Source organism: Nannospalax galili, unplaced genomic scaffold (assembly GCF_000622305.1).
Source record: "Nannospalax galili isolate Female #2095 unplaced genomic scaffold, S.galili_v1.0 scaffold387, whole genome shotgun sequence".
Taxonomy (NCBI): Eukaryota; Metazoa; Chordata; class Mammalia; order Rodentia; family Spalacidae; genus Nannospalax; species Nannospalax galili.
The window spans coordinates 1,050,960-1,069,052 of NW_008355795.1; the positions used below are offsets into that span (position 1 = coordinate 1,050,960).

Genomic DNA, 18,093 nt, shown 5'->3' on the forward strand with positions numbered 1-18,093 from the left:
TCCCCAATATATGGTCGATTTTGGAGAAAGTTCCATGGCGTGCTAAATAGAAAGTACATTCTTTGGTGCTTGGGTGGAATATTCAGTAGATGTCTTTAAGCCCATTTGATATATGGTATTGCTTAATTCAGATGTCTCTTAATTCTCTGTCCTGTTGACCTGTCTAATGGAGACAATATGGTATCGAAGTCCCCTATTATTAATGTGTTTGGATTAATCTGGATCTTAAAGTCCTGTAGTACTGTTTTTATGAAGTTGGGTGCACCAGAGTTTGGGGAATATATGTTCATGACTGTAATATCTTCTTGGTCAATTGTTCTTTTGATCAGAATGAAGTGGCCCTCTTTATCTCTTCTGATTAGTTTTAGTTTAAAGTCTATTTTGTCAGATATTAGAATTGCAACTGCTGCTTTTTTCTTAGTACCATCTGCTTTGTATATTTTTTCCCATCTTTTAACCTTAAGGTAGCGCTTGTCCTTGAAAGTGAGATGAGTTCCTTGCAGACAAGAAAAAGTTGGGTTTTGTTTCTTAATCCATTCAACTAGTCCGTGTCTTTTGTCTGGGAAGTTCAGTGCATTGATATTTTAAGTTGTTAATGAAAGATGCATATTGTTTCCTGTCATTTTTATTTCTGTTCACATTCTTGGTGTAGCTGTGCATTTCCATAGTTATACTTTCATTAAGTTTCCTTCTGTAACCCCTTGGGTGTAGTCATTCCTTTCTTCAGCTCTTTGTATTGCTTCAGGAACTCTCTGAAGGGCTGGTTTTTTGGACATCAATTCTTTCAACCTATTTATTTATGTCTTGGAAGATTTTTCTTTCTCCTTCGACTACAATAGACATTTTGTCTGGATAAAGTAATCTGGGTTGGCATCTGTGGTCATTTAACACTGGGAATACTTTGGTCCAGGCTCTTCGGGCTTTCATGGTTTGCACTGTAAAGTCTGCTGTAATCCTGGTGGGTTTTCTTTATATGTGACTTGTTTTTTTTTTTTTGCAGCATTCAGTATTCTCTCTTTGATCTGTATGTTTAGTGTTTTTACTATGATGTGCCGTGGAGAGTTTTGATTCTGGTCCTGTCTGTTTGGTGTTCTGTATGCTTCTTGTATTTGTATGGGCTTACAATCCTGCTTAAGATCCAGTCAACAACATTAGGCAGAAATTCTTCTCCTTCTTCTTATGGTCTGTAGATTTGGTCTTTTCATGGTGTCCCACATCTCTTGCATATTTCATTCCTATTTTCTTAAATTTTCCACAATCTTTGCTTGAGTGGTCTAGTTCATCCAGTTTATCTTCCAGTCTTGACATTCCGTTTTCCATTTCATTCATCCTATTGGTGAGGCTTTCTTCTGTCATTTCTAATTGGCTTACTGAGTGTTTCACTTCCTTCTTCATTTCAGCCTGAGTATTCTTCAATATTTCTAACTCTTTTCTGAATTCATTCAGAAGTTTATCCCTATCTTCTTTCAGTTCTTTGATTTCTTTGTGTGTTCTTTAAATTCACTGAATTCTTTTATCATGTTTATAATTGTTATTTTGAGTTAACCATGTACTGTGTAATCTCTAGGGGGTTCTCATTGTACTCCCCTGGAGGACTACTGGTACTTGGTGGGGATATATTATTTTGGTTTTTCATGTTATTATTTTTTCTCTGTGACTTTGGCATGTGGGCTTCTTTTGTAGTTTCTGATTCTTGTGTGAGACTCAAGCCTTCTTTTGTTGAGTTTAGGTCTGCTTCTGTTTGTAAACTTTATGTGCCTTTGTGGTTTACTTGTTGGGCATGAAAAGCTGGTTGGTCCAGGCTTCAGGTTCTCTTTTGATTTTATATTGGAGGGGCCAGATGGCTTTCATGTTGCTGCTCCAAAGTTTCCACAGAGGCCCAAGTCGGATGAGGATCAGATGTTCTCAGCTTTCCCCTAAGGTGTGGATCCCTCCAGGAAAGATGCTGGACTCAAGAATTTGGGGGCTTGGATGGCCTGGGAGCAGGGCCCAGGATAGATGCTGGCCCCAGGAAACTGGTGACTGTGCTCACCAGGGATGCAAAGGGAGATGGGAGAGGAAAGAGGCCCTAGGGCTCCTGGGGAACCACAGGGAGTAATTGGGATAGTCTAGATGCAAAGGATCAGGAAGCAGTGGGGATTCTGGGCCAAGAGGTCAGTCAAGGGGTCTGGGGTGCCATGAGAAGAATTGGGACAGTGCTCAGGCTAGGAGGTGAGATGGGGTGGGGGAGCTGGGAAGGTGAATGTGGCTGGGGAAGTCAAGGCATAGTGGGTGCCATCAAACTTACCCAGGAAAGATACTGACCCCAGAAAGCTGGTGGCTGTGCTGCCCAGGAATGCAAATGGAGGTGGGGACAGGGTGATAATAGTTTTTAAAGGCATTATTTTGCCAGGTGTGGAAGTGCATGCCTTTAATCCCAGCACTCATGATGCAAGGGCTGGCAGATTGCTGTGAGACTGAGGCTGCCTGGAATGGTCTATATAGCCAGTTCCAGGACAGCTGGGGTTACATGGTGAGATCCTGTCTAAAAAAAAAAAAAGCAGCTTTCTGGTTTTGTCCTTGAAGGGTAGACACACAAGGTGATCTGTTCAAAAATATATTGGAGAAAGCAATGTTGTTTGCCCTTGGTTGGGTAAAACCTCAGGGCAAATATGGAGATTTCAAAGAGAAGAAATTGTAACGACAGTCAGCTGTGCACCTCACAGAGGGCTTCACCAGGAGTTCTGCACACCCCACACCCACGACTGTCATTGATTACTCATGTAGTATTTGTTAGGAAAGAGGACTTGTGTCTTGAGTCTAAATACCAAATTACTACACACTACTGAATGAGTGAAGGGACCATGAATTTGAGGGTGAATCATTTTCATGGTGTTAGATGAATCAGTTTATAGTTCTCTGGCGTTTCTTGGAAAGGATGTGAAAATTTTGTCTTTTTTTTTCTTCTTTGAATATTTATTAAAACTTACCAGTAAGCAATCTTGGCTAGGTCTTTCATTATCAGAATATTTAAAATTATAAATTCAGTTTGCTGCCATAGTATAGATCTGTTTAGATTAGCTATTTCATTTTATGCTGGCTTTGGCAATTTGTGTCTTTTGAAGACTTTTATTTGAATTTCACCTTTTTTCCTACTTGTTAGCATAACACTGTTTTATATTTTTGGTGGTCCTTTTAATTTTGGCTAGGCCATTAGTAATACTTTCTCTTTTATTCTAACTGTAATAACTTTTGTGTTCTCTATTCCTCCTGGTTAGCTTACCTAATGCTTATTTTGTCTCTATTTTCAAGACATCAACCATTTCACTGCCTTTCTCTGTTATTTCTTCAGTGTTCTCTTAGCTTACCCCTTTACTTCTGTTTGCTATAGGCTCCTTTGATCTTTTGTTTACCTTTAAACGTTTCTAAAATTAAAGTGTAGATGACAGATTTGAGACTTTCTTTCTGATTTTCCAGTTATGAGTTTCTGACAATTGTTTTAACTGTGTGTCATAAATTTTGAGCTGCTTCTCAATAAATTGTGTTTTCATTTAACTCAAATGGTTTCTAACTAGTTTATACTTAATTTAAAAATATATTTGAATATTCTTGTTGTTTATAACTTCACTTCACCATCGTTAGGGAACAATTTGTTGGTACCAAGTCTTCTACAGTAATTGAAACTTCATATGTTAGGTCATTGGCAAGAGATTTCATCTTGCTGTTGGGTGAGGTGTTTAATAAATCTTGGTTAAGATGAGCTGATAGGTCTTTATTGTCTTCTAAATGTTTTTAACATTTAATTTGTAGTCATTCTTTCAAGTATTGGCGGTGTGGCATTTGACTCTGCAAATCTCACTTCTGGGTTATGCATCCACTCATTCACAAAGTGCAGCACCAGCAAAATTACCGTAGTATTACCATAGCATAAATAAAGGCAGATGGCCGCCATATGCCAGAGAAAGAGTGATATCTAAATCAGCACACCCGCCAGAGTTTAACCAGGAGAATATGTACAAACAAGAATTGTCATTTGAACAAGACATTTCTGGATATTGTTTTACTGAATTCTATTTAATCTTGTGAGCAAGTTTATAATAATGGTTAAACTGCTCTTGTGTAATGGAAAGGGATTGTAAAACACTAGCTTATTTTATAAAGTTTATGTAAATTTAATTGTAATATATGCTAGAGAAATTATTGTCCAGAAGCAATACTATATGTACATGTAAAAAGTAAACACTCATGCATCTTAATGCTTAGCTATAATTAGTAGCTTAAAAATCATGACCACTGGAGTTTATTCCAGAAGAAAAGCAAGAATACTGTAAAAATTATCAACATAGCAAATGGAATCATTAAGTGGCTAAAATGTGGGCACTTTATATAATTATGCATCACTTTTAGTGATAAGGTAGGCCTGGGTGATTTACTAAATACCAGCATATTAAATTCTGATATGTTAATATAATTAAAACACCAACTTTAAATTTGAAATTAATATCATGATGCAATAATCATGACTATGATTTAGACAGTAAGAAATTATATTTGTATATTATGTGTTTTTCTGCATGGTAAGACAAAGAGATTAATAGAACTAATAGTTGTATGGCTGAATGCAGCAACGTTCCAATATATAAAAATGAGTGGTTTTACTATTTGTATTAATATCCAAATTATAGAGAAATGAGAAGAATTTTGATTTAGAATTTTATTAAATTTTGAAACTAATTAAGAACAAACATATGAAATATAAAATGCTTATGTAAAAAAATAATAATGTCTCAAATATGAGACTATATGTCCTAGCAAAACTTCAGTGTTATACAAAAAATAAATATAATCATTAAAACTATTTTAATTAGGTTGTGAATTTTCAGAGCTTCTGGGGAACATGTGTTCAAACCTCCTGGGGAAACAGAGCCTTGTAATAGCTAAGAAGCAACGAGAAGTGAATTCTTTCCCAATTATTAAAAATACCACATCACCATAATCAATATTCTTATTGATTATGAATAGAGGGTTCCTGCCAATCTGTGTCCACGAAGAGCCTGAAGAATGATAGGAGCAGCAATTCCACGTCTCCAAGAGAGGTGGCTTCATGGCAGTTGGTGGTGGCAGCACTGTTTCGGTTTCTGAACAAAATCCTGTTTCTGTACCACATACAGTACAACAGGACATTTCAGAGAGGTTAAAGCTGTGGGTATAAAAAGTTTAGAAAACATATTGGTTAACTATTTTTTAGTCTTAATATAGGGACGACCTTATAAGTGAGCTATAAATGAAAAAGATGTGTTTAACCACTTCAAAATAATCTGTCAGAATGCTGAGGCAGGAGGGTTTCTGAGAATTTGTGGCCAGCCTGGACTACACAGTGAGTTCCATCTTAGTCTGGGCTAAGAGAGCCAGTGAGCACCTGTCTCAAAATGGATAAATAGGTAGATAGATAGATGATAGATAGATAGATAGATAGATAGATAGATGATAGATTAGATAATAATAGATAGGTAGATGATAGATAGATAAATAGATGATAGATAGGAAGATAGATGATAGATAGATAGATAGAAAGAGATAGATGATAGAGAGATAGGAAGATAGATAGATGATAGATAAATAGATAGGTAGGTAGATAGGTAGGTAGGTAGGTAGATAGATGATAGATGATAGATAGATAGATAGATAGATAGATAGATAGATAGATAGATAGAGAAGCGAAAAGAAAAACAGTAAAACCAAAACCTGAAGAGGTCCATAAAAATCAGGTACTATTATCAAACAAAAACATGAAGTTACAAAACAAAGAAATGCAATTTTAATCGAATAAAAAGTGCTGTTGGGCTGGAAAGATGGCTCAGCGGTTAAGAAACTGACTGCTCTTACAGAAGACCCAAGTTTGATTCTCAGTACCCACTCACACCTACAAACCATCTATAACTCCAGTTCCAGGGGAATCCAACGCCTTCTTCTGACCTCCCTGGGAATTGTATGACATGGGTGCACTTATACACATGCAGGCAACACACTCATACACATAAAATAAAAATAAATAAATTTTTTTCAAAAAGTATTGTCAATAGTCAACTGACAAAATAAATATCAAATTAATATAAAATTGCTAACAGACACATAAAAATATTCTTAATCTAATCAGTAGTCAAAATATACAAGATAAACCAACAGTGAGATGCAATTTTTCTTTAACAAGTTGAAAATAACATGTTGATTATAATTGTTATAAAGCTTTAAAGGAAGGGGAACTATACTTCTATTGAGATTTATACAGCCCTTTTCTAAAGGAAATGGCCATTTTCCCGTCTATTAATGATTGTTGTGCAGTTTCTGACATTTATGTGTCAGCTGCGGGGGCAGTGAGGTGCTGGGGTGCTTGGAGGCTCTCTCCAGGTATGAGCAACACTTTCAAGTCTGTGGACTTTGAATGAAGCAGCTCCCTAGGCTGATGTGGATCAGTCACTTAAACCCAGGTAAAGAGACTGAGTGCAAGTACTAAGATTTTCTGAGGTATTTCTACTCAAAACCGCAGTGAGGAAATGCTGTCTGAGTTTAGTAACTACATGATTTTGTTCTGTTTTCTTGAACCAAAACTCACTGTGTAACCTAGACTGGCTTTGAACTTGGGATGCTCCTGCCTGTGCCTCCTGACTGCTCAGGTTACAGGTGTAAATATTACACCTGGTTTTGCAGCTATGGATTTTGACTCAAGTTTGCAATATCAATTCTGCTCTGGAGATCGGCCCTGTGGATCTCAGACTCAGTTTCCACAGTGTGTGAGCCACCTCCTTAGATAAATATCTTTACACATCTATTTTTTTATTGATTCTTTTTCTCTGGAGATTTCTGACTAATACACTCCTACACAGCAGAAGCATTGTTTGAAGTTTATCATACAAAAAGAAAATGTGTGTGGGGGCTGGAGAGATGGCTCAGTGGTTAAGAGCACTGACTGCTCCTTCAGAGGACCCAGGTTGAGTTTCCAGCACCTGCAGGGCAGTTAAAAGCCATCCATAACTTCAGTTCCAGGGGATCTGATGCACTCTTCTGACATCCACAGGCATTGTAGAACATGGGTACACTTACATATATGTAAACAATACACTCATACACACAAATAAACATAGTAAGGAAAATATTAAAGTGTGTGTTTGTGTGTGTGTGTGTGTGTGTGTGTGTGTAGGGAGAGAGGAAGAGAGGGAGATGGTGGTATTTTTTCACAGTGCAAACCTCAAAAATCTTTCACCATTGAAAATTTGACTCAGACAGTCTGAGAAATTACGGTGTTAAAAAGCAATTAGTGTGAAAATCTGTTTGAACCTAGAATTGTCATCAGTGTGGTAGGTCAGAAAAGCAAGTTACAAAGAAGTAAAAGTAAACATCATGTTTGTGTTTGCAGACAAGCCCATGAGGAAGGGAAGCCCACAGGTCTGAGTGTATGGGGTGCAGGTGGGTGGTGTTCATGAAGAGGAAATGGTTGATAATTTAGTGTGTATACATTTTAAAAGTAAATATGTGCACGTATATAGGTGTGTATATGTGTGTTCTTTATAAACATTCTGTTATTTTTAATTGACGTATTCTGTTATTGTACTACTGATATTATTTTCCAATGAAATTTTTGTCTGTGTTCAGGTATGTATGTGTGTACATGTGTTAGGATGCGTGTATGCTTATGTGTTCATATGTGTGGGGATCAGAGGTCACAATGTGTGTCTTCCTCAGCCTTTCTCCCTCTCTACCTTTGCTTAAAAACTATTTAACATTTTATTTATTATTTTATTTTATGTGTATGAGTGTATTGCCTGCATGTGTGTAAGTGCACCTGTGTTGTGCGATGCCAGTGGAGGTCAGAAGAGGCTGTTGGATCCCCTAGAATTGGAGACAGGACTGTTGTTAGCCTCCATGTATGTGTTGTGACTCAAACCAGGGTCCTCTGAAAGAGCAGTGAGTGCTCTTATCCACTGAGCCATCTCTCCAGCCCCTCCACCTCTTTTTTGAGGCAGGATCTCTCAATGAACCTAACTAAACTCACTGATTTTGTAGACTGGCCAGCTTGATCTAGGGCTCCTCCTGTCTCCATTCCCTTAGGGCTGTGGTTACAAAGGCACTCCACTATGCTTAGCTTGTTACCTGGGGTCACACTAGCTCCCACGTTTGCCTGACCAGAACTCTACCTACTGAGCTATTCCAGACCTCACAAATAACAGTTAATAGCTGCATCTACCCACTGAATGAGTATATTCTATTTTGATAAGCTCTTCTTATTGGTCATTGTTATTTTTTCTGTTTTCTTCAAATTACAAAACAATATGGGTTTACCCCTCAAGTTTATACTTTACGCACATATTTTATGTCTTTAGAAACACTTTTTAAAACTAGGTTGTTAGGTTAACGAGAAAACTGATACAACTCTCAATGGTGCCGTTTTTCAGCCACGTTAGAGCAGCAACTTACTGAGTATTCAGTGGACTGAGCACATGGTGAATGTGTGTGCGTTCAGCATACCTCACGGCATGTGGAAAGTAATTTTTCTAATAATATTGCAACCTTTGCATGATTTACCTCTGCCACTGTGACCTAAGTTCCTGGGGAAGTTTTAGTCGGTTACATGAAGCTCTCAGTCAAAGCATGAACCTAAAATCTTTTGAGTCTAAATGTTGGGGAGATGATTGATACTTTTTACCAATTATAATACTTATTTTTCAAAACTTTGATTTTTTTGTTTTACATTCAGAAAAGAACTAAAAGGTAAGAATATAACCACATTTTACAATATAACTAACAACTTTTCTTTGGGAAACATTTAGAAGTAATGCCTGACTACATGCAGGGGCAGCTGCACTCTCTTCGGAACACTTGAATTATTGGGTCTTTCTGGTCTTTCCTGCTTTGTGCATTCATGATCTTTTAATGGTATACCACACACTGCCACAAACATCAGTACAACAGTGTTTCAAATTTTTCATTAATGGTTAAATCTAAAGTTCTTATATATAATACTTATATTTTGTCTTTTTGAAACAGGGTCTCCCTGTAGCCCCAGCTGTCCTAGAATTCATTATGTAGACCAGGCTGGCCTGAACTCACAGAGATCCACCTGCCTCTGCCTCCCAAGTGCTGGGACTACAGGTGTGTGCCACCATGCCTGGCATAATTGTCATTAAAAAAAAATTTATTTCTTATTTTTATTTTACGTGTATGCATGTATTGCCTGTATGTGGGTAAGTGCAGCCATGTCAAGCAATGCCCATGGAAGTCAGAAGAGGCTGTCAGATCGCCTAGGACTGGAGTTACGGACAGTTGTTAGCTGCCATGTGGGTGCTGGTATTCAAACCCGGGTTTTCTGCAAGAACAACCAGTGTTCTTAAATGCTGAGCCATCGCTCCAGCCCCAATACTTTGTCATTTTAAAAAGCATGTTAAATGTGTATATAATATATAAAATCATTGAAAAATCTTCTCATTGCATACTCTTAATTTGAATTTTCATACTGACTTCTCAATATTTTTCTATTCAACTTGGTTAAGTAACTTATACTCCTTGAGAACTCACACATTTAAAATAATCTAACTTTTTTTTTTGTCTTTTTGAGACAGGGTTTCCCTGTAGCCCCTGCTGGCCTGGAACTCAGTATGTAGACCAGGCTGGCCTTCAACTCACTATTGTTAATAGTATCCTTGTATTTTATTTAAACTAATGTTTCATCTAAGAATTTACCATGTTTTGTTTTTAAATCCCACAGAGAAAAAAAAACTTTTCCCCTAGAATTTTGAAATTTAGGAGCTGGAACACAGGCAGGCTTACTGTGTCCTGACACAGGGTGCGGTGAGCAAAGGACCTGACTTGAAGGCCCTTGGTGGCCTGTATGCCGAGTGTCTGGACAGCAACTTTAGCCTGTAGAGGATCCTCTCCTGTCTAAGCTCACTTCTCCCATTTCTTTAATGTCAGTGGGACAGATGCAGTGTTCCAGGATAAAGGGCTCCCTGCTTTAAGCTTGTTTCTCTTTTCTCTTTTCTCTTTTTTGGCCTTCTTTCTTCTCTCTCTCTCTCTCTCTCTCTCTCTCTCTCTCTCTTAATTGAACAAGGTCCTGATTTAAACTGATCTTCCTTTTCTTTGTAATACATTTTTATTGTGAAGATTTGCCTTTCCCCCTACTTTTAATTTTTAGTGACTTTGATTTATCTGTTCTTCTAGAATGTTTGTATTTATTTTATCTGTCCCAAGATTTACTTTTCTCTGAGAGGGTCACAGATTCCTTTAAAAGTTTCATAAACTCTGCAGGCATTAACTTAATGACGCAAGTTAATGTCTGGCATGTAGTGTAACTTTTTGGTTCCTTGTTGAGGAAGTTCTCTTGGAAAAGGATGGTTGGTTTAAATCCCTCTGTGAAGGCCATAGTCTGTCCTCCACTGCAGTTTCCTCGCTGTGGACATTCTCATACTGTTCAAAGATCTCAGTGAATGGATGAGACCCACTGTTGAAGTTTGACTAAACTTTCACAACTTTACATACCACCCCCCACAATCTTTGGAGCTACCAAGTGCTTTGTAATCAGTTTTAACTGCAAGTCAACCAAATGATGTTGGCCCTCTGACCAGTGAGTGGCCCATCAAGTCATTAAGTACCTTTTTTTTCTTTTGTATTGTTGTATTTTGCTTTTAGAGACAACTTAGCATTGGCCAACCTTGAACTAATCATAATACTCCTCTCTCAGCCTTCTGAGTCTGATTACAAGCATAGGCTGCTATGAAAAGCCAAGAATCCAATTTATAATTATGAAGTTACTTGAGGAGCCCTAAGTAAATTAAGATTAAGAAATGACTTTGAGGAGCTAGAGAGATGGCTCAGCAGTTAAGAACACTGGCTGTTCTTGCAGAAGACCCAGGTTCAAATCCCAGCACACACATGGCAGCTAACAACTGTCTTTAACTCCAGTTCCAGGGGATCTGAGAGCCTCTTCTGTCCTGCTTGGGCATTGCATGACACAGTACTCCTACCTACATGCAGGCAATACATGCATACACATAAAATGAAAAGAATAAATAAAATATTTTAAAAAATGACTTTGAGAATGCTGGAAATGGATCAGTCAGTAACACATTAGCATTTGAAGCACGAGGTCCTGAGTTCTACTCCCAGAAACTGTGAACAAAAGCCAGACATGATGGGGTGTGCTTGGGTGTGCTTGGAATCCCATCTCTTGGAAGGTGGAGACAGACAGCTCCACGGAGTTCACTGGCCCCTTGTAGCCTGATGGTTAAGTTAGAGATTCAGTGAGAGACCTTGTCTCAAAATATAAGGTAGATGACACCTGAGCAATGATGTCAGAGGTTGGCTGTGGACATTACATACATCTTATGCTCCTGCACACAGAAGAGCATGTGCACACACACGGATGCTTTTGAGATGAAGTAGGAGATTTATTTGAAAGTTTAAATTTTTTAAAAAAAAAAAACTTCACATTAAGGAAAGAAAGTTTTAGGAGACCAGCAACTTTAGATTTGTAATAAACTCATCTCCACATTCTGAATTATGCTATTGGAGTGAGTGAGTGATGAACAGAATACAAAAAGAGCCAATGAATAACTCAGGGGAAATTTGTCTCATCATCAGCAAATGTGGAAATGGTTTGTAGTTCTTTTGACACTTGGCTTTCCTCTTGTTGGCCATTGTAAGTGAAATCACCAAAGCAGTGCTGTTCAGAAGGTAGCTGCAGGAAAATTTAAATCACATTTACAATAGGACCAGTAATTAGTAATATGAAAACCTGAGAATTTAGAATTTGAAATGAACCTAGACCTCATCATTATCCACAGATATGCCGTATCTCTTTCATTTGGACCCACCTAAAAGCTTTTGTTGCATTAGTGAATATGTTATAGCTTGACATTGAGATTCCTTTAATGATAGTTTCATTATAATTTTTATTTATTTTCTTTAGGCTTTTACTAGGCCTTATCATATACATCTAAATCTAGCACATCTCTTTCAGACCTAGGCTAAGTGTAGTGAGACATGGAAGTTGGATCTGTATATGACATTACAGCACCCTCCCCCTCTGTGGGATTAATGTACAAGTTGCACGTACATATGTTGCTGATCCGAGGGATCATTACTATGACAGTATTCTATAAAATTTGATGCTCTTTAAAGAAGCTCAGATAAGACCAGAAAGTATTCGTAGACACTGTGTGTAATGGCCCTACCTGTCATTCGTGGTTCTCTCCATTTATTTATTTATTTCTAATATTTTATTTATTATTTTTATTGTATGTATATGAGTGTGTTCCTTGCATGTGTGTAAGTGTGCCTGTGTTGTGCAATGCCTACAGAGGTCAGAAGGAGGAGTCGGATTCCTATGGAACTAGATGGTTGTTAGCCACCATGTGGGTGCTGGGAACTGAACCTGGGTCCTCTGCAAGAGTAGCCAATGATCTTAACTACTGAGCCATCTCTCCAGCCTCATTCTTTAATTTCTTCCTCCAAACTTTTAACGTTTTCCTTACAGAGGCCTGCCATGTCATGGCTAGCTTCATATCCAGGTTTCTCGTTTAGACTACTTTGAACGGTATCGTTGGGGGTGGCTTTCCTGAGTTCTATCTCAGCTTGTTTGTTTTGTGAATATAGGAAGACTACTTATGCTTGTTTGCTAATTTTGTATCCTAGCACTTTGCTGAAAGAGTTTATCAAATATAAGAATCATCTGGAATCTTTTAGTCTCTTATGCATAGAATCATATCATTTGCAAATAGGGCTATGCAGACATCCTTTCCTGTTTGAGTCCCTTTTGTTTCCTTCTCTTGTCTTATTGCTTTAGCTAAGAATTCAAATACTACATCATATAAAGTGGAGAAAGCTAAGAATTCAAGTACCACATCGGATAAAGTGGAGAAAGCTAAGAATTCAAGTACTACATCGGATAAAGCGGGGAAAGTGGTCACCTTCTTTTGTTCCTGGTTTTACTCGCCATGCTTTGCATTTTATCACATTTAGCTTTATCACTTTTAATACGCCGTCAGCTGCGAGCCTGTCACATGTAGTGTTTATGTTCAGGTGCATCCTTCTACTTTATTCTCTGAGGCTTTTATGGTGATGCTTCTCTCAGTCCATATCTACTGCTGAGTCACTGTAGTAGCATCTGTTGCTGTACTCTGATTGCAGAATTTCTATTTGGTTCTGTTTTCACATTTGACTGTTTTGAGTTCTCTAACGGAATAAGGACCGTCATTGCACCTACCCAGGGCTTCCTTTAGAAGCACCTCAGGCCTCCATGAGGTCTGTTTCATGTGTCACCTGGCTTCTCTGGGGTGGGCCTGTGCTGCTGTTCTCCTCCAGCCTAGTTTATATTCAGGCTTCCTCCCTACCCTGGGCAAAAACCGAACATTTCAACATTTCATTACACATTGTGACAGCCAGGGTTCCACACCACACTGGGATTTAGTCTTGTTCATTTAATGACTTTTCTGAATGGTTTAGCTAAATCTATTCCTGTGAGCTGAGAAGCTTTCTCATTCCATGTGCTTGGCCGCACGACTTCCACTTTTAGTAGTAGCTGTGGACTTGAACACCTCTTGTTTTCACCTCGGAAAGGGATTGCGCTTTGTGAGATCCAGGTGCCGTTTGCGTTCATCCCTGGAAACCCTTTGCACCCTCACTGCAGAGCGGGGGAGGGGGGAACAGCCACCTTTCTCAAAGCAGTGGCTGTGAGCTGGTTCACGTCGTGGCGTCCCTGACGCCATGTGAGCTGGTTAGAGTGGTCTGATCAGTGCTCTGTACTGAGGTCCCTGGGTCAGTCGCTCCCTGAGTGTAGGAAGGAGGTGCGAAGGAGACGTCCAGCCCTTAGAGCCGTTCTCACTGCCGCAGTGCTGGGCAGAGAAGCTGCAGCCCTGCGTGGATCCTTGTGGGAGAGGCAGCGTCTTCGAGGCCGCACCTACTGTGTGCTGAGCTTATTTCTTATAGAACTGGGTTGTGGAAGACAGGGAGGAAGTAGTGGTTTACATAGTACTGATCCTCACTGTGGAGACCTTGATTTCCGGAATCAATGTTTGCTTTGTTGTGTGCACTTTGAACATTTCCAGAGGTCTCTAACGTTTAGTTTTCTCTGGCTGTGTCTCACCGCACATGCACAGAACACTTCATGTCGCTAATCCAGAATTCATCTCCCCGTATAAGCCCACCCGGATTTCTGGACCGACTTCCACTCAGTGGCTTTCTGTCCCTGCTTCACACGCCAGGTGTGAACCTGCCGGGCCCAACGTCTGCCTGGCCTCCTGCAGGATGCGTCCCTGAGCCGGGAGGGTACATCATCACAGTACTGCTCAGAGTCAGCCACCACCCAAGCAGTGCCCTCGGGGTGCGTCCCGGCTGTCTTCATCATCTACGGCTCTGAGCTCCCAGGGGTCTTCCCTTCTCGGGAAGCACATCTCCGGCATCTGCAAAATATACCTTTTCCATGAAATGAAAAACCAACGATTTTCCTTCCTTTTGACAGTTGGTGACCATGAGAGGTTACACCCAACCTTTCCCTGGTGGATGACCTTGTCCATGGAGCTGCCCTGCTCATCATGGAAAGCGAGGCTGGTGAGGAGTAGCTGCTCCTGGTCTCCTGGTCTCCGTGTTCTCGGCTCGGCTGTGGCCTCCTCGGTAGGAGCCGAGTCTTGACAGAGAAGCCGGAGGGAATGGCCTGGCTTCTGTTTAAGCCATTACCAGCTTTGCTGTCCTGCTGTACCTGACCCTAAGTAACTGGTAGATGGCCAGTAAAGCCTTCCGGAGGAGGGAGGAAATAGAGCCCACTTAAGACGTTTGAGATGTAGTGCTACTTTCTTTGGATTGCTTTCTTTCATTCCTGTTCTTCATACCAACACCTTTTCTACCATGTTAATCTGCTTATATACGTTACTGATTTTGTTAGCTCACTTCCATGACATTGGTGTGTCTTATTTTCATATTTTTATGAAGGTTGTTAGTTGTTTAATAAAAGCACACTGTGGAAGTTTGTCTAATCACCTCTTCTAGGCTATTTGTATGATTACATACTCTTTGTCCCACCATTTGTCGATGTGATATATATTGCAAGAATGGCCAGAGTAGTTTTATTCCTTGATGATATTACTGGTATATTTTCACTATATAGAGCATTTATCATTGTGAACAAGGGCGGGATTGGCCTATGTTTTCCTTCTAATTGCCAAGCTAGACCAAACAGGAACTCTAGCACAATATTGATTCGGTTTGGTAAGAGGGAATATTCTGTCCATTGTTTGTGGTCTTAAAAAAAAATAGTATCTTACCACTAAATAGGATGTTACCTTTTGTATAACATTTATCAGATAATATTTTGGAGCTATTTCATTAGAATAATAAACTTAGAAGTGACCTCACCTATCTCATGCCCATTTGCTGTGGCTATCAGAAATTTTATAGCTCTTTTGTGGATTACGTTGTGTACAACATTCCTGTTCAGTGTACTTTCCTTTGTGTTGTGATGTAGGACAAATGTGATTATTGTGGTCCAGTGATGCTCATAATGTAGTGCAAAGCTACTTCCCCAGGGAGGACATAAGGTTTCCCATTGATCCTACACATGGCTGTTGATGATCTAATCCTGTTTACAGTAGTACGTAGTCAGGCGGAAGGACAGAGTGTTTGGATTCATAGCGGCTTTGATCTCTCAGCACTTTCTCATCACTTAATGAAATTTGATGAAATGTCCTGAGTTCCTGAATGGAACCAAGGTAGCAGGAACATTAGATCAGATTTATTGCTGAGTGCTAAGGTACCACAGTTGTTAAGTTCTTTCACTTCTTTAATCAGAACAGCTATTAATAGCCGTTTCTCCCTCCTTTATATCCAGCCCTGTTTTTTCATATAAAAAACCTCAGCAGAAAGTTATTAGGGTGTTTGAAACCAAATGGATTTACATAGGCCGTGAAGACAAATTCCTGGAGGATATCTTTGTCAGGTCTGAAACGAATTTAAAAGGAAAACTCGCACATTGGAAACAAGTAAGTCTAGTTACCTTAAAGGATTTAATGTACAATAGTAGATCTATAAATGATATCTCGTTAATAAAATACCTTCAGTCTACATCAAGGACCTTTCATTATATTAAGATTTTGCTTTAGATTTTTTTCATTGTCAAAAAAATTGTGTAATTATTATTACCTTATTATATACCCTATTAATTTGACATTACTTTTAAAATATACGCATTGTATATTCAGGAATTTCTTTTATGAGTTATCTGAGTAACAATAGTCATATAAAATTTCTCAGTTGGACCATGAAATCCTAAGCTTATTAAAGACTGATAATTTTTATTTTATGTGTGTTATAATGTTAATTCAATGTTTTCTGATACATCAGAACTTGTTTTATGAAAACATGGAGACAGATGGAAGCAAAGTTATCTGGGTTGACCAGCTGCTCTGTACCAGGCACTCTGCCGGACATTTTGGTTATTGTTTGCGTTTTCTCTCCCTGGGATAGGGGCTCCTGTCTGCTTTCTATGAACAGGGGAACTAGGCCCAGCGATGTTAACTGGCTTCTCAGCAGTGACAGTTAAGTCCCGTAGCCAGCTTTGGATTCAGGTATTTGCACTCAGAGCTGTGCACTCTGTGTCTTTAGAGTTTTCTTTTTGTTGGATGCTAAGTAATGCCAGAGATGAGGGCTCAGCACATCGTAGCAGTCACTGTGACAAAGAGTTTTTAAACTAAATTTGTTCTGATTGATTTTTATTTTATGTGTATGTGTGCTTTTCCTCCATGTATGGAAGTATACCTGTGCAGGCGATCCCCGTGGAAGCAAGAAGAGGGCGTTGGATCCCCTGAAACTAGAGTTTCAGAAGGTTGTTAGTGCCATGTGGGTCCCAGGAACCAAACCTGAGTCCTCTGCACGAGCAGCCAGTGCTCTGAGCTGCCATCTCTCCAGCTCCATGTGATAAACATTTTGTAACTTCTGAAGAACTCTGTGTCAGCTCCACTAACTGTTCTTGCAACCCTGAACCCTGTGAGCGTGTTGACAAGGTGTAGGGAAGACCTGACTACCACTGCTGTGACTTCCTGTTTACTGAATACAGCACAGACGCATCCTCCCATCCTCAAATTTCAGTTATGCCTTGCATAAAATCAAAGTTTTAAAGGCAATTGTATCCTTCTCCAGCAAGTTCCCTTCAGAAATCAGTGCGGTGAGGGCCTGTGTGCTCCACAGGGCACGGTGCTACAAAAGTTAGGTCTCATACACAGCTTCTTTTGTAGAAAGGACTCATACTGTAGAGCTGCCACCTGAGCGTTTTCTGTTTATATAGAGATTTCTGTTAGTGCTGTAAACTGACAGACAGACGACTGACTAGATGCTGGTCACGGGCTTCTATGTATTGATAACCAATCTGTATGTGATGAAATGTATAAGTATGCGTATTAACTTATAAATGATTATTATACATGTGTATATATGCTTTATGCCTGATTTTTTTAAAGAATATAAGGTATTTGGAATGCAATGAAGGTTTTCTAAATTTCTTTCTTATTTTAATAATTCTGCTAACCATCACTGTGGATATCCGTCCTCCAGAGTCTATGATTATGCATTGTCTGATGCCTTTCCTGGTACATAGCTACCAACTCAGAACACCGTGGAAGTTAGCTTTTATTTTTTAGTTCAGTTTTTATTTCAGCTCAGATTTTAAAGTAGTTTTCATTGCTTTTTGTCAGATTCATTTTTGAAGCGTTCTTCCTTGTTCTGTTTAGAATTGGCCTCTAATCTTTCCTGACTTAAGTTCTGGCCTCCTGTGCAGCTCAATTACACTATCTATCATCTATCTATCTATCTATCTATCTATCTATCTATCTATCTATGTATCATCTATCATCTATCTATCATATTTTATTGTGCCACTTACCGATCTAGTTCATGTTGCCATGGAGTTTGGTTTATTATAAATTACAGTAATTAAAATTGCCTCAGCGAGTACATGAGAGAAACCAGGATCTAAAGGACAAGACCAGATAAAGGAAGAGAGCCAGGGAGACAAATCCCACATCAGATGCAGGGAGTTCAGTTTTAAAATGCTGTTGAGTGAAACAATGCACCAAGCAG

At 39.1% G+C, this 18,093-nt stretch overlaps 1 protein-coding gene across 1 annotated transcript in view; it reads left to right on the forward strand.

Annotated features, from left to right (window-relative positions):
- The window catches only part of Lrriq3 (leucine rich repeats and IQ motif containing 3), a 165,894-nt gene that overhangs the window by 33,901 nt on the left and 113,900 nt on the right, over positions 1-18,093 (forward strand). Inside the window, exons 4-5 of the mRNA XM_008853646.2 lie at positions 14,274-14,350; positions 15,851-16,001. Coding sequence (XP_008851868.1) covers positions 14,274-14,350; positions 15,851-16,001 — 228 coding nt within the window. The remainder of the gene's footprint in view (positions 1-14,273; positions 14,351-15,850; positions 16,002-18,093) is intronic.